This window comes from Lampetra fluviatilis, chromosome 61, assembly GCF_964198595.1.
Source record: "Lampetra fluviatilis chromosome 61, kcLamFluv1.1, whole genome shotgun sequence".
Classification (NCBI taxonomy): Eukaryota; Metazoa; Chordata; class Hyperoartia; order Petromyzontiformes; family Petromyzontidae; genus Lampetra; species Lampetra fluviatilis.
The window spans coordinates 3,969,848-3,984,849 of record NC_136335.1 but is presented as its reverse complement, the minus strand read 5'-3'; the positions used below and the strand labels follow the sequence as shown (position 1 = coordinate 3,984,849).

Here is a 15,002-nt window from a genome sequence, read left to right as displayed (position 1 = left end):
CGTGCACGTGTGTGTGTGTGTGCGTGTGTGTGTGCGTGCACGTGTGTGTGTGTGTGTGTGCGTGACGATTATCTGAACCGGTCCCGGGCCTCCCCTAGGTCGACTCAGCCTCAAATGAGTACCTGGTGCGGTGTGTAGTAAACATCGCCACTGGGGAGACAAAGGCGGTCGGGCGTGGTGCTGGCCACCCACCCCCTCGTGTACCGTTCCGGCCTTCATAGGTGCTACTCGCTAACAGCACTTGCCCCTACAGTCTGTTGGAGGCTATATGGGTGATCTTTGATCTTTGTGTGTGTGTGTGTGATTATGGGAAGCGGTGGCACAGGGTTTCGTGCACTGCGTTACTAACTTGGCTAGCCGAGTTCAATTCCCACTCACCGCCAACACTAGCAACTATTGTCTGAACCGGTCCTGGGCCTCCCCTCAATGAAATACCTAGTGTGGTTTGTGAACATCGGGGAGACAAAGGCGGCCGGGGAGTGGTGCTGGTCACTCACCCCCTCGTGTGCCATGCAGGCCTTCGTAGGCACTCGTTAATAGGACCCTGCGGGGTGGGCTGGTAGGAATAATACTAATACCGGTACAGGGATATCGACCGGGTATAGAGGAGTTAAAAAGAAAATGATTTGTGCATGGGGGGTGAGCGATGACGTCCACACCCCCCTCCCCACTGACCCGCGCGCCCACAGAGCGATGACGTCCACACCCCCCTCCCCACTGACCCGCGCGCCCACAGAGCAAGGATTGCAACAGGCGATGTCATTGGCTGCGCCGGATGCGACGGCCATCTTGTTTAGTTCATTTAGTTCGCGGATCGCAGGGGGAGCGGGCGGCCATCTTGTCGGACAGACGGACAGTCGGACGGGCGGACGGACACATGAATCTATTGGTGGTCTGGTGCACTTCGTTCCGACCAGTAATAGGACTTGCCCTAACCGTCTGTCAAGGCTACACGAGGGATCTTTGTCTTTGTGGAGCGCAGCAACCCGGGCAGAGCTGCTGGCGCTGCAGGAGCAGCTGCAAGAGAAGCAGGGCAAGCTGCAGCAGCTGCAGCAGGTGCGCAGGGCCGCAGCGCTGATGCTCGCACCCTCACACGCACACACAAGAAACAGCAACGCAACAGCGGCAACACCACCGGAGCCACCAGATGGTCCCGGTGTGGCCGGGACGGTACGGGTGGCTTCACAAAGTGTCGATTGAAAGCTTTCGTGACTGCAGGGATTCATCTTCTTGGTTCTTTCGGTAAAGTCACGTAGAAGGGAAATAATAAAATAATAAAAATGAAACATTAAATTTCGATCTAAAGCTTTCGTGACTGCAGGGATTCATCTTCTTGGTTCTTTCGGTAAAGTCACGTAGAAGGGAAATAATAAAATAATAAAAATGAAACATCATAAAATTTCGATCTAAAGCTTTCGTGACTGCAGGGTTTCATCTTCTTGGTTCTTTCGGTAAAGTCACGTAGAAGGGAAATAATAAAATAATAAAAATGAAACATAAAATTTCGATCTAAAGCTTTCGTGACTGCAGGGATTCATCTTCTTGGTTCTTTCGGTAAAGTCACGTAGAAGGGAAATAATAAAATAATAAAAATAAAACATCATAAAATTTCGATTTAAAGCTTTCGTGACTGCAGGGATTCATCTTCTTGGTTCTTTCGGTAAAGTCACGTAGAAGGGAAATAATAAAATAATAAAAATGAAACATTAAATTTCGATCTAAAGCTTTCGTGGCTGCAGGGATTCATCTTCTTGGTTCTTTCGGTAAAGTCACGTAGAAGGGAAATAATAAAATAATAAAAATTAAACATCATAAAATTTCGATTTAAAGCTTTCGTGACTGCAGGGATTCATCTTCTTGGTTCTTTCGGTAAAGTCACGTAGAATGGAAGTAATAAAATAATAAAAAATAAAACATTATAAAATAATTTTCACGACGTTTCGGCCACAACGCAAGCAGCTCTTCCCCCTCCAACCCAGCTTAAATATACGCTCCAAGCCTGGTGGTGTTTCATTCAGACGCTGTCTTCCCGACAGACCTGTTCTTCACCTGAGGACGGCTGCTTGCATTGTGGCCGAAACGTCGTGAGAATTATTGTATTATGTTTTATTATTTTATTATTTTATAATTTCCCTTCTACGTGACTTTACCGAAAGAACCAAGAAGATGAATTTCGATTTAAAGCTTTCGTGACTGCAGGGATTCATCTTCTTGGTTCTTTCGGTAAAGTCATTACGTAGAATGGAAATAATAAAATAATAAAAATAAAACTATAAAATAAGACTCTGTCTTCTCGACAGACCTGCTCTCCACATGAGGACGGCTGCTTGCGTTGTGGCCGAAACGTCGTGAGAATTATTTTATGATGTTTTATTTTTATTATTTTATTATTTCCATTCTACGTGACTTTACCGAAAGAACCAAGAAGATTCACAAAGTCTGTCCTGGTGTCTCCCTTGAAGATGCCCAAGCAGGGGACGGGCCTCTGTGAGCAGGTGGAGGGGCTGCAGTGGTACCTGTGTGCGGTGTGTGTCAACAGTGTGTGATGGTGTAGTGACGGTGTGCGTGGTGATGGTGTAGTGACGGTGTGCGTGGTGATGGTGTGCGTGTGTGGTGATGGTGTAGTGACGGTGTGCGTGGTGATGGTGTAGTGACGGTGTGCGTGGTGATGGTGTAGTGATGGTGTGCGTGGTGATGGTGTGCGTGTGTTGTGATGGTGTAGTGACGGTGTGTGTGGTGATGGTGTAGTGACGGTGTGCGTGGTGATGGTGTAGTGACGGTGTGTGTGGTGATGGTGTAGTGACGGTGTGCGTGGTGATGGTGTAGTGACGGTGTGCGTGGTGATGGTGTGCGTGTGTTGTGATGGTGTAGTGACGGTGTGCGTGGTGATGGTGTAGTGACGGTGTGCGTGGTGATGGTGTGCGTGTGTGGTGATGGTGTAGTGACGGTGTGCGTGGTGATGGTGTAGTGATGGTGTGCTTGGTGATGGTGTGCGTGTGTTGTGATGGTGTAGTGACGGTGTGTGTGGTGATGGTGTAGTGACGGTGTGCGTGGTGATGGTGTAGTGACGGTGTGTGTGGTGATGGTGTAGTGACGGTGTGCGTGGTGATGGTGTAGTGACGGTGTGCGTGGTGATGGTGTGCGTGTGTTGTGATGGTGTAGTGACGGTGTGCGTGGTGATGGTGTAGTGACGGTGTGCGTGGTGATGGTGTAGTGACGGTGTGCGTGGTGATGGTGTGCGTGTGTTGTGATGGTGTAGTGACGGTGTGCGTGGTGATGGTGTAGTGACGGTGTGCGTGGTGATGGTGTAGTGACGGCGTGTGTTGTGATGGTGTCGTGGCTGCGTGCGTTACGGTGTTGGACCCTGTGTGTGTGGTGATGGTGCGGTGTGTGTGTGTGTGGTGACGATACAACGCCCGTGCGTGTGTTGATGTGTCGCCTGCGTGCCCGGTGATGGTGCGGTGTGTGTGTGTGGTGACGGTGCGGTGTGTGTGTGGTGACGGTGCGGTGTGTGTGTGTGTGTGGTGACGGTACAACGCCCGTGCGTGTGTTGATGTGTCGCCTGCGTGCCCGGTGATGTTGCGGTGTGTGTGTGTGTGGTGACGGTGCGGTGTGTGTGTGTGTGGTGACGGTGCGGTGTGTGTGTGTGTGGTGACGGTGCAACGCCCGTGTGTGTGGTGACGGTGCAACGCCCGTGCGTGTGTTGATGTGTCGCCTGCGTGCCCGGTGATGGTGCGGTTTGTGTGTGTGTGGTGACGGTGCAACGCCCGTGTGTGTGGTGACGGTACAGCGCCCGTGCGTGTGTTGATGTGTCGCCTGCGTGCCCGGTGATGGTGCGTGCGTGCGTGCAGGACGCGACGATCGCGGCACGGCACCGCGACGCGCTGCAGGAGGAGGGGAACCGTGCGGAGCGGCGCTGCCGAGCGGCGCTGGAGCGGCAGGAGCAGGCGGAGCGCGTCGTGGCGCTGCTGCACGAGCGCCAGCACCAGCACCAGCAGGTACAGCCCGCGCCAGGCAAAGGTCCCCCGCGTAGCCTGCGACAGGCGGACGGGGCAAGTGCCGCTAGCGAGTAAGCCGGCAAGGCACGCGAGAGGATTGGTGGGCAGCACCACGACCGTGGCGATGTTTGCACACCGCATCGGGTACTCGTTTTGAGGCCGAGTCGACCTAGGGGAGGCCCAGGACCGATTCAGATCATCGTGGCTGGTGTTCGCCACGAGCGGGAATCGAACTCGGGCCGCCGGGTTCGTAGCGCAGCGCGCTAGCGACTACGCCACCCCTCAATAATACTCACTCGCACTCACCATGGCGGCGAGATGTTAACTACCTCGCCTGGTATACAGGTCTCGACCCTGACGCTGCTCTATATTTGGAGTGTACGTGTCTTTCTCTCTCCCCGTGGGCGTGTGGATTTCTTACACGCTTTCTATTAACTCACTCTGTCTGTTGTTGTTGTTGTCGTCGTATCCTCAAATCTTGTAACTCAATTTTAACCCACTTCCCAATGTGGTATCGACTGCAAACTTGGTATACTTATGTCTTACGGATGACAATACTATATTCTATCATTAAAATAAATATTTTTAAACAATCTTTTTTACATGTTATGTTTCGCCTTGGCTCTAATTGTCCACGCTAAACTCACGCTGGCTGTAAATCACCACGCTCCCTTACGTGATGGCAAGCTTCGGAGCCACTTCCTGGAGTCGTGGAGTTCTGCCATTACTCGTGTAGTGGGTTCACAGGCGACAGAGACGGTGTATTCGAGACACACTATTTACTATAACTTCACACTTTGCACAGGGCAACGTATACAACACTTGAAGGGGTAACGGCCCCTTCACCCGTACTGGACTGGGATACACCCCTAGCAGAGGTCGCAACCGGGTACCCGATACCCGTACCCTACCCGATACCTGGCTACCCGTACCCGGCCGGGTACGGGTACGGGTACGGGTAGCCGTTTGCGACCCTGGTGCGGCCGGGTACGGGTAGGCCGTGAGTCACTGGTGAGTCACCGTTTGTCACTCATTTTGGGTAGGGTACGGGTAGGGAACGGGTACCCATTTGCGACCCTGGTGCGGCCGGGTACGGGTAAGGAATCAAAACCCGTTTGCGACCTCTGACCCCTGGAGCTATCTGCCCAACTGGTCTGCTCCCAGGTCCTCCGCTGAGGGTGCTAGGGGAGGCTATCTGACCCGGCCCTGGTCAAGGCACGGGTCACGACACCCAGCCAGACAGACCCGGCTCCTAGAAGGACATCGGATCTGAGGCTCTGGTTGCCGCGCCACTGGCTTGCCCTGCCCGGTCCTGAGAAGGACGGCGAGTCAGAGGAGTACATACTCTTAGTTCTTTCGGTAAAGTCACGTAGGTAAAAAATGAAATAAAAATTAATAAAAATAAAATAATAATTTGTATTAATTTCACGTAGGTAAAAAATGAAATAAAAATTAATAAAAATAAAATAATAATTTGTATTAATTTCACGTAGGTAAAAAATTAAATTAAAATTAATAAAAATAAAATAATAATTTGTATTAATTTCACGTAGGTAAAAAATGAAATTAAAATTTGTAAAAATAAAATAATAATTTGTATTAATTTCACGTAGGTAAAAAATAAAATTAAAATTAATAAAAATAAAATAATAATTTGTATTAATTTCACGTAGGTAAAAAATGAAATTAAAGTTTACAAAAATAAAATAATAATTTGTATTAATTTTAATTTCACCTACATGGTGACTTTACCGAAAGAACCAAGAGTATGAATCCTTGCAGTCACGAAAGCTTCACATCTAGAAGAGTCAGAGGAGTTCTAGGGCCTATCTGTCGGTCTTTAGTCTTCGCTCGTTAGCTCCCCAACACTGCACCACGAGCCCTCTGGCTCCCCGCCTTTTATACCAACTTGCCACCGAGGGGTGGGGCTGTGTGGCATCCCAGCATCCCACCACAGCCCCCCAGGGTGTCAACCGTTTGTGGATGTGGACACCCCTGTGCACTTGTTCGTTTCCCTCCCGTAACACCCCTACACACGTACGGTGCATTTCGATTTAAAGCTTCTTTCGTGACTGCAGCAGGGATTCATCTTCTTGGTTCTTTCGGTAAAGTCACGTAGAAGGGAAGTAATAAAATAATAAAAATATAAAACAATTAAAAAAATATTTTTTATTTAAAGCTTCTTTCGTGACTGCAGGGATTCATCTTCTTGGTTCTTTCGGTAAAGTCACGTAGAAGGGAAGTAATAAAATAATAAAAATAAAACATAATGAAATAATTCTCACGACGTTTCGGCCACAACGCAAGCAGCTGTCCTCAGGTGAAGAACAGGTCTGTCGGGGAGACAGCGAATGGTCATTCAGACTCTGTCTCCCCGACAGACCTGTTCTTCACCTGAGGACGGCTGCTTGCGTTGTGGCCGAAACGTCGTGAGAATTATTTTATTATGTTTTATTTTTATTATTTTATTATTTCCCTTCTACGTGACTTTACCGAAAGAACCAAGAAGATAGTACGGTACATTTCATTAAAGCGTGTTTTTTAAAAAGTTTTTTTTTTTTAATATTACTAATCTCTTGGTCCTCCGGTTTTTCCCCCACCGCATTTCTGATGAACGGCACACGTTCAGAGTACGCCGCTGCTGTAAATCTCCACGCGATGATGAGAAGCCACTTCGTTGAGCTATCATTTGTGATGGCTCAATAGCCAGGTTACTTCTGACAAAAAGACCTACACAGCTCAGTGGGCCTTACCTGCTAAAATCAAATACGTTTTTTAGTTTAGGACCACAGAGTTTAGTTTAGCCCTACTGCACATCACCCCTCCCTTCCCTCCGCTCACTCTCTCCGTCTCTCTCTGCGGCCGGAGCAGGAGCTGGCGCTGCTGCAGGAGCGGAGCGGCGAGGCTGGCGCCGAGCGAGAGAGGCTCGCGGCGGAGGTGGCGCGTCTCCGGGAGGAGACGGAGCGGCGGAGCGAGGAGGCGGAGCGCGCGGGGCGCACCGAGCGGCGCTGCGGGGAGCTGGAGAGAGAGGCGCTGGCGCTGCGTACGGCACACGCTACCCCCCCCCCCCCCCCCTCGCTCGCTCAGTCGCTCACTCGCTAGCGGAGTCACTCGCTTGCGCAGTCACTCGCTTACACAGTCACTCACTTGCACAGTCACTCACTTACACAGTCACTCACTTACACAGTCACTCACTTGCACAGTCACTCACTTACACAGTCACTCACTTACACAGTCACTCGCTTACACAGTCACTCACTTGCACAGTCACTCACTTGCACAGTCACTCACTTGCACAGTCACTCACTTACACAGCCACTCACTTACACAGTCACTCACTTGTACAGTCACTCACTTGCACAGTCACTCACTTGCACAGTCACTCACTTGCACAGCCACTCACTTGCACAGTCACTCACTTGCACAGTCACTCACTTACACAGTCACTCACTTGTACAGTCACTCACTTGCACAGCCACTCACTTGCACAGTCACTCACTTACACAGTCACTCACTTACACAGTCACTCACTTACACAGTCACTCACTTACACAGTCACTCACTTACACAGCCACTTACTTACACAGTCACTCACTTACACAGTCACTCACTTACACAGTCACTCACTTACACAGTCACTCACTTGTACAGTCACTCACTTGCACAGCCACTCACTTGCACAGTCACTCACTTACACAGTCACTCACTTACACAGTCACTCACTTACACAGTCACTCACTTACACAGTCACTCACTTACACAGTCACTCACTTACACAGTCACTCACTTACACAGTCACTCACTTACACAGTCACTCACTCGCACAGTCACTCACTCGCACAGTCACTCACTCGCACAGTCACTCACTCGCACAGTCACTCACTTACACAGTCACTCACTTACACAGTCACTCACTTGCACAGTCACTCACTTACACAGTCACTCACTTACACAGTCACTCACTTACACAGTCACGCACTTATACAGTCACTCACTTACACAGTCACTCACTTGCACAGTCACTCACTCGCACAGTCACTCACTCGCACAGTCACTCACTCGCACAGTCACTCACTTACACAGTCACTCACTTGCACAGTCACTCACTTACACAGTCACTTACTTACACAGTCACTCACTTGCACAGTCACTCACTTACACAGTCACTCACTTGCACAGCCACTCACTTACACAGTCACTCACTTACACAGTCACTCACTTGCACAGTCACTCACTTACACAGTCACTTACTTACACAGCCACTCACTTACACAGTCACTCACTTACACAGTCACTCACTTGCACAGTCACTCACTTACACAGTCACTCACTTACACAGTCACTCACTTACACAGTCACTCACTTACACAGTCACTCACTTGCACAGTCACTCACTTACACAGTCACTCACTTACACAGTCACTCACTTGCACAGTCACTCACTTACACAGTCACTCACTTACACAGTCACTCACTTACACAGTCACTCACTTACACAGTCACTCACTTACACAGTCACTCACTTACACAGTCACTCACTTGCACAGTCACTCACTTACACAGTCACTCACTTACACAGTCACTCACTTGCACAGTCACTCACTTACACAGTCACTCACTTACACAGTCACTCACTTACACAGTCACTCACTTACACAGTCACTCACTTACACAGTCACTCACTTACACAGCCACTCACTTACACAGTCACTCACTTACACAGCCACTCACTTACACAGTCACTCACTTGCACAGTCACTCACTTACACAGTCACTCACTTACACAGTCACTCGCTTACACAGTCACTCACTTGCACAGTCACTCACTTGCACAGTCACTCACTTGCACAGTCACTCACTTACACAGCCACTCACTTACACAGTCACTCACTTACACAGTCACTCACTTGCACAGTCACTCACTTGCACAGTCACTCACTTGCACAGTCACTCACTTACACAGCCACTCACTTACACAGTCACTCACTTGCACAGTCACTCACTTGCACAGTCACTCACTTGCACAGTCACTCACTTGCACAGCCACTCACTTGCACAGTCACTCACTTGCACAGTCACTCACTTACACAGTCACTCACTTGCACAGTCACTCACTTGCACAGCCACTCACTTGCACAGTCACTCACTTGCACAGTCACTCACTTACACAGTCACTCACTTACACAGTCACTCACTTACACAGTCACTCACTTACACAGTCACTTACTTACACAGTCACTCACTTACACAGTCACTCACTTACACAGTCACTCACTTACACAGTCACTCACTTGTACAGTCACTCACTTGCACAGCCACTCACTTGCACAGTCACTCACTTACACAGTCACTCACTTACACAGTCACTCACTTACACAGTCACTCACTTACACAGTCACTCACTTACACAGTCACTCACTTGCACAGTCACTCACTTGCACAGTCACTCACTTGCACAGTCACTCACTCGCACAGTCACTCACTCGCACAGTCACTCACTCGCACAGTCACTCACTCGCACAGTCACTCACTCGCACAGTCACTCACTTACACAGTCACTCACTTGCACAGTCACGCACTTACACAGTCACTCACTTACACAGTCACTCACTTGCACAGTCACGCACTTACACAGTCACTCACTTACACAGTCACTCACTTACACAGTCACTCACTTACACAGTCACTCACTTGCACAGTCACTCACTTACACAGTCACTCACTTACACAGTCACTCACTTGCACAGTCACTCACTCGCACAGTCACTCACTCGCACAGTCACTCACTTACACAGTCACTCACTTGCACAGTCACTCACTTACACAGTCACTTACTTACACAGTCACTCACTTGCACAGTCACTCACTTACACAGTCACTCACTTGCACAGCCACTCACTTACACAGTCACTCACTTACACAGTCACTCACTTGCACAGTCACTCACTTACACAGTCACTTACTTACACAGTCACTCACTTGCACAGTCACTCACTTACACAGTCACTCACTTACACAGTCACTCACTTACACAGTCACTCACTTGCACAGCCACTCACTTACACAGCCACTCACTTACACAGTCACTCACTTACACAGTCACTCACTTACACAGTCACTCACTTACACAGTCACTTACTTACACAGTCACTCACTTGCACAGTCACTCACTTACACAGTCACTCACTTACACAGTCACTTACTTACACAGTCACTCACTTGCACAGTCACTCACTTGCACAGCCACTCACTTACACAGTCACTCACTTACACAGTCACTCACTTGCACAGTCACTCACTTACACAGTCACTCACTTACACAGTCACTCACTTGCACAGTCACTCACTTACACAGTCACTCACTTACACAGTCACTCACTTACACAGTCACTCACTTGCACAGTCACTCACTTACACAGTCACTCACTTGCACAGTCACTCACTTACACAGTCACTCACTTACACAGTCACTCACTTACACAGTCACTCACTTACACAGTCACTCACTTACACAGTCACTCACTTGCACAGTCACTCACTTACACAGTCACTCACTTGCACAGTCACTCACTTACACAGTCACTCACTTACACAGTCACTCACTTACACAGTCACTCACTTGCACAGTCACTCACTTACACAGTCACTCACTTGCACAGTCACTCACTTACACAGTCACTCACTTACACAGTCACTCACTTGCACAGTCACTCACTTACACAGTCACTCACTTACACAGTCACTCACTTACACAGTCACTCACTCACACAGTCACTCACTTACACAGTCACTCACTTACACAGTCACTCACTTACACAGTCACTCACTTACACAGTCACTCACTTGCACAGTCACTCACTTACACAGTCACTCACTTACACAGTCACTCACTTGCACAGTCACTCACTTACACAGTCACTCACTTACACAGTCACTCACTTACACAGTCACTCACTTACACAGTCACTCACTTACACAGTCACTCACTTACACAGCCACTCACTTACACAGTCACTTACTTACACAGTCACTCACTCGCACAGTCACTCACTTACACAGTCACTCACTTACACAGTCACTCACTTACACAGTCACTCACTTACACAGTCACTCACTTACACAGCCACTCACTTACACAGTCACTTACTTACACAGTCACTCACTCGCACAGTCACTCACTTACACAGTCACTCACTTACACAGTCACTCACTTACACAGTCACTCACTTACACAGTCACTCACTTACACAGCCACTCACTTACACAGTCACTTACTTACACAGTCACTCACTCGTACAGTCACTCACTTACACAGTCACTCACTTACACAGTCACTCACTTACACAGCCACTTACTCGCACAGTCACTCACTCGCACAGTCACTCACTTACACGGTCACTCACTTACACAGTCACTCACTTGCACAGTCACTCACTTACACAGTCACTCACTTACACAGCCACTTACTCGCACAGTCACTCACTTGCACAGTCACTCACTTACACAGTCACTCACTTACACAGCCACTTACTCGCACAGTCACTCACTTACACAGTCACTCACTTACACAGTCACTCACTTACACAGTCACTTACTTACACAGTCACTCACTTACACAGTCACTCACTTACACAGTCACTCACTTACACAGCCACTTACTCGCACAGTCACTCACTTACACAGTCACTCACTTACACAGCCACTTACTCGCACAGTCACTCACTTACACAGCCACTCACTTACACAGTCACTTACTTACACAGTCACTCACTCGCACAGTCACTCACTTACACAGTCACTCACTTACACAGTCACTCACTTACACAGTCACTCACTTACACAGCCACTTACTCGCACAGTCACTCACTTACACAGTCACTCACTTACACAGCCACTTACTCGCACAGTCACTCACTTGCACAGTCACTCACTTACACAGCCACTTACTCGCACAGTCACTCACTTGCACAGTCACTCACTTACACAGCCACTTACTCGCACAGTCACTCACTTACACAGTCACTCACTTGCACAGTCACTCACTTACACAGCCACTTACTCGCACAGTCACTCACTTGCACAGTCACTCACTTACACAGCCACTTACTCGCACAGTCACTCACTTGCACAGTCACTCACTTACACAGCCACTTACTCGCACAGTCACTCACTTACACAGTCACTCACTTGCACAGTCACTCACTTACACAGCCACTTACTCGCACAGTCACTCACTTGCACAGTCACTCACTTACACAGCCACTTACTCGCACAGTCACTCACTTACACAGTCACTCACTTGCACAGTCACTCACTTACACAGTCACTCACTTACACAGTCACTCACTTACACAGACGCTCACTTACACAGTCACGCACTTATACAGTCACTCACTCGGACGGTCACTCACTCGCACAGTCACTCACTCGCACAGTCACTCACTTGCACAGTCACTCACTTGCACAGCCACTCACTTACACAGTCACTCACTTGCACAGTCACTCACTTACACAGTCACTCACTTACACAGCCACTCACTTACACAGTCACTCACTTGCACAGTCACTCACTTGCACAGTCACTCACTCGCACAGCCACTCACTTACACAGTCACTCACTTGCACAGTCACTCACTTACACAGTCACTCACTCGCACAGCCACTCACTTACACAGTCACTCACTTACACAGTCACTCACTTGCACAGTCACTCACTTGCACAGTCACTCACTTACACAGTCACTCACTTACACAGTCACTCACTTACACAGTCACTCACTTACACAGCCACTTACTCGCACAGTCACTCACTTACACAGTCACTCACTTACACAGTCACTCACTTACACAGTCACTCACTTGCACAGTCACTCACTTGCACAGTCACTCACTTGCACAGTCACTCACTTACACAGTCACTCACTTGCACAGTCACTCACTTACACAGTCACTCACTTGCACAGTCACTCACTTGCACAGTCACTCACTTACACAGTCACGCACTTATACAGTCACTCACTTACACAGCCACTTACTCGCACAGTCACTCACTTACACAGTCACTCACTTGCACAGCCACTCACTTACACAGTCACTCACTTACACAGTCACTCACTTGCACAGTCACTCACTTGCACAGTCACTCACTTACACAGTCACTCACTTACACAGTCACTCACTTACACAGTCACTCACTTACACAGTCACTCACTTACACGGTCACTCACTTGCACAGTCACTCACTTACACAGTCACTCACTTACACAGTCACTCACTTACACAGTCACTCACTTACACAGTCACTCACTTGCACAGTCACTCACTTACACAGTCACTCACTTACACAGTCACTCACTTACACAGTCACTCACTTGCACAGTCACTCACTTACACAGTCACTCACTTACACAGTCACTCACTTACACAGTCACTCACTTACACAGTCACTCACTTACACAGTCACTCACTTACACAGTCACTCACTTACACAGTCACTCACTTACACAGTCACTCACTTACACAGCCACTCACTTACACAGTCACTCACTTACACAGTCACTCACTTACACAGTCACTCACTTGCACAGCCACTCACTTACACAGTCACTCACTTACACAGTCACTCACTTACACAGTCACTCACTTGCGCAGTCACTCACTTGCGCAGTCACTCACTTACACAGCCACTCACTTACACAGTCACTCACTTACACAGTCACTCACTTACACAGTCACTCACTTGCACAGCCACTCACTTACACAGTCACTCACTTACACAGTCACTCACTTACACAGTCACTCACTTGCGCAGTCACTCACTTGCGCAGTCACTCACTTACACAGTCACTCACTTACACAGTCACTCACTTGCACAGTCACTCACTTACACAGTCACGCACTTACACAGTCACTCACTTACACAGTCACTCACTCGCACAGTCACTCACTTACACAGTCACTCACTTACACAGTCACTCACTTACACAGTCACACGCACTTACACAGTCACTCACTTACACAGTCACTCACTTACACAGTCACTCACTTGCACAGTCGCTCACCTTACACAGTCACTCACTTACACAGTCACTCACTTGCACAGTCACTCACTTACACAGTCACTCACTTGCACAGTCACTCACTTGCACAGTCACTCACTTACACAGTCACTCACTTACACAGTCACTCACTTGCACAGTCACTCACTTGCACAGTCACTCACTTACCACAGTCACTCACTTACACAGTCACTCACTTGCACAGTCACTCACTTACACAGTCACTTCACTTGCACAGTCACTCACTTACACAGTCACTCACTTGCACAGCCACTCACTTACACAGTCACTCACTTTACACAGTCACTCACTTACACAGTCACTCACTTGCACAGTCACTCACTTGCACAGTCCACTCACTTGCACAGTCACTCACTTACACAGTCACTCACTTGCACAGTCACTCACTTACACAGTCACTCACTTACACAGTCACTCCACTTACACAGTCACTCACTTACACAGTCACTCGCTTACACAGTCACTCACTACACAGTCACTCACTTACACAGTCACTCACTTACACAGTCACTCACTTACACAGTCACTCGCTTACACAGTCACTCACTTACACAGTCACTCACTTACACAGTCACTCACTTACACAGTCACTCACTTACACAGTCACTCACTTACACAGTCACTCACTTACACAGTCACTCGCTTACACAGTCACTCACTTACCACAGTCACTCACTTACACAGTCACTCACTTGCACAGTCACTCACTTACACAGTCACTCACTTACACAGTCACTCACTTACACAGTCACTCACTTACACAGTCACTCACTTACACAGTCACTCACTTACACAGTCACTCACTTACACAGTCACTCACTTACACAGTCACTCACTTGCACAGTCACTCACTTACACAGTCACTCACTTGCACAGTCACTCACTTACACAGTCACTCACTTGCACAGCCACTCACTTACACAGT

At 48.5% G+C, this 15,002-nt stretch overlaps 1 protein-coding gene across 1 annotated transcript in view; it reads left to right on the top strand.

The window, feature by feature from the left end:
* LOC144951235 (uncharacterized) overlaps nt 1-15,002 on the top strand; it is a 129,991-nt gene that overhangs the window by 101,064 nt on the left and 13,925 nt on the right. The window contains exons 34-36 of the mRNA XM_078881385.1: nt 983-1,056; nt 3,852-3,998; nt 6,870-7,041. Coding sequence (XP_078737511.1) covers nt 983-1,056; nt 3,852-3,998; nt 6,870-7,041 — 393 coding nt within the window. The remainder of the gene's footprint in view (nt 1-982; nt 1,057-3,851; nt 3,999-6,869; nt 7,042-15,002) is intronic.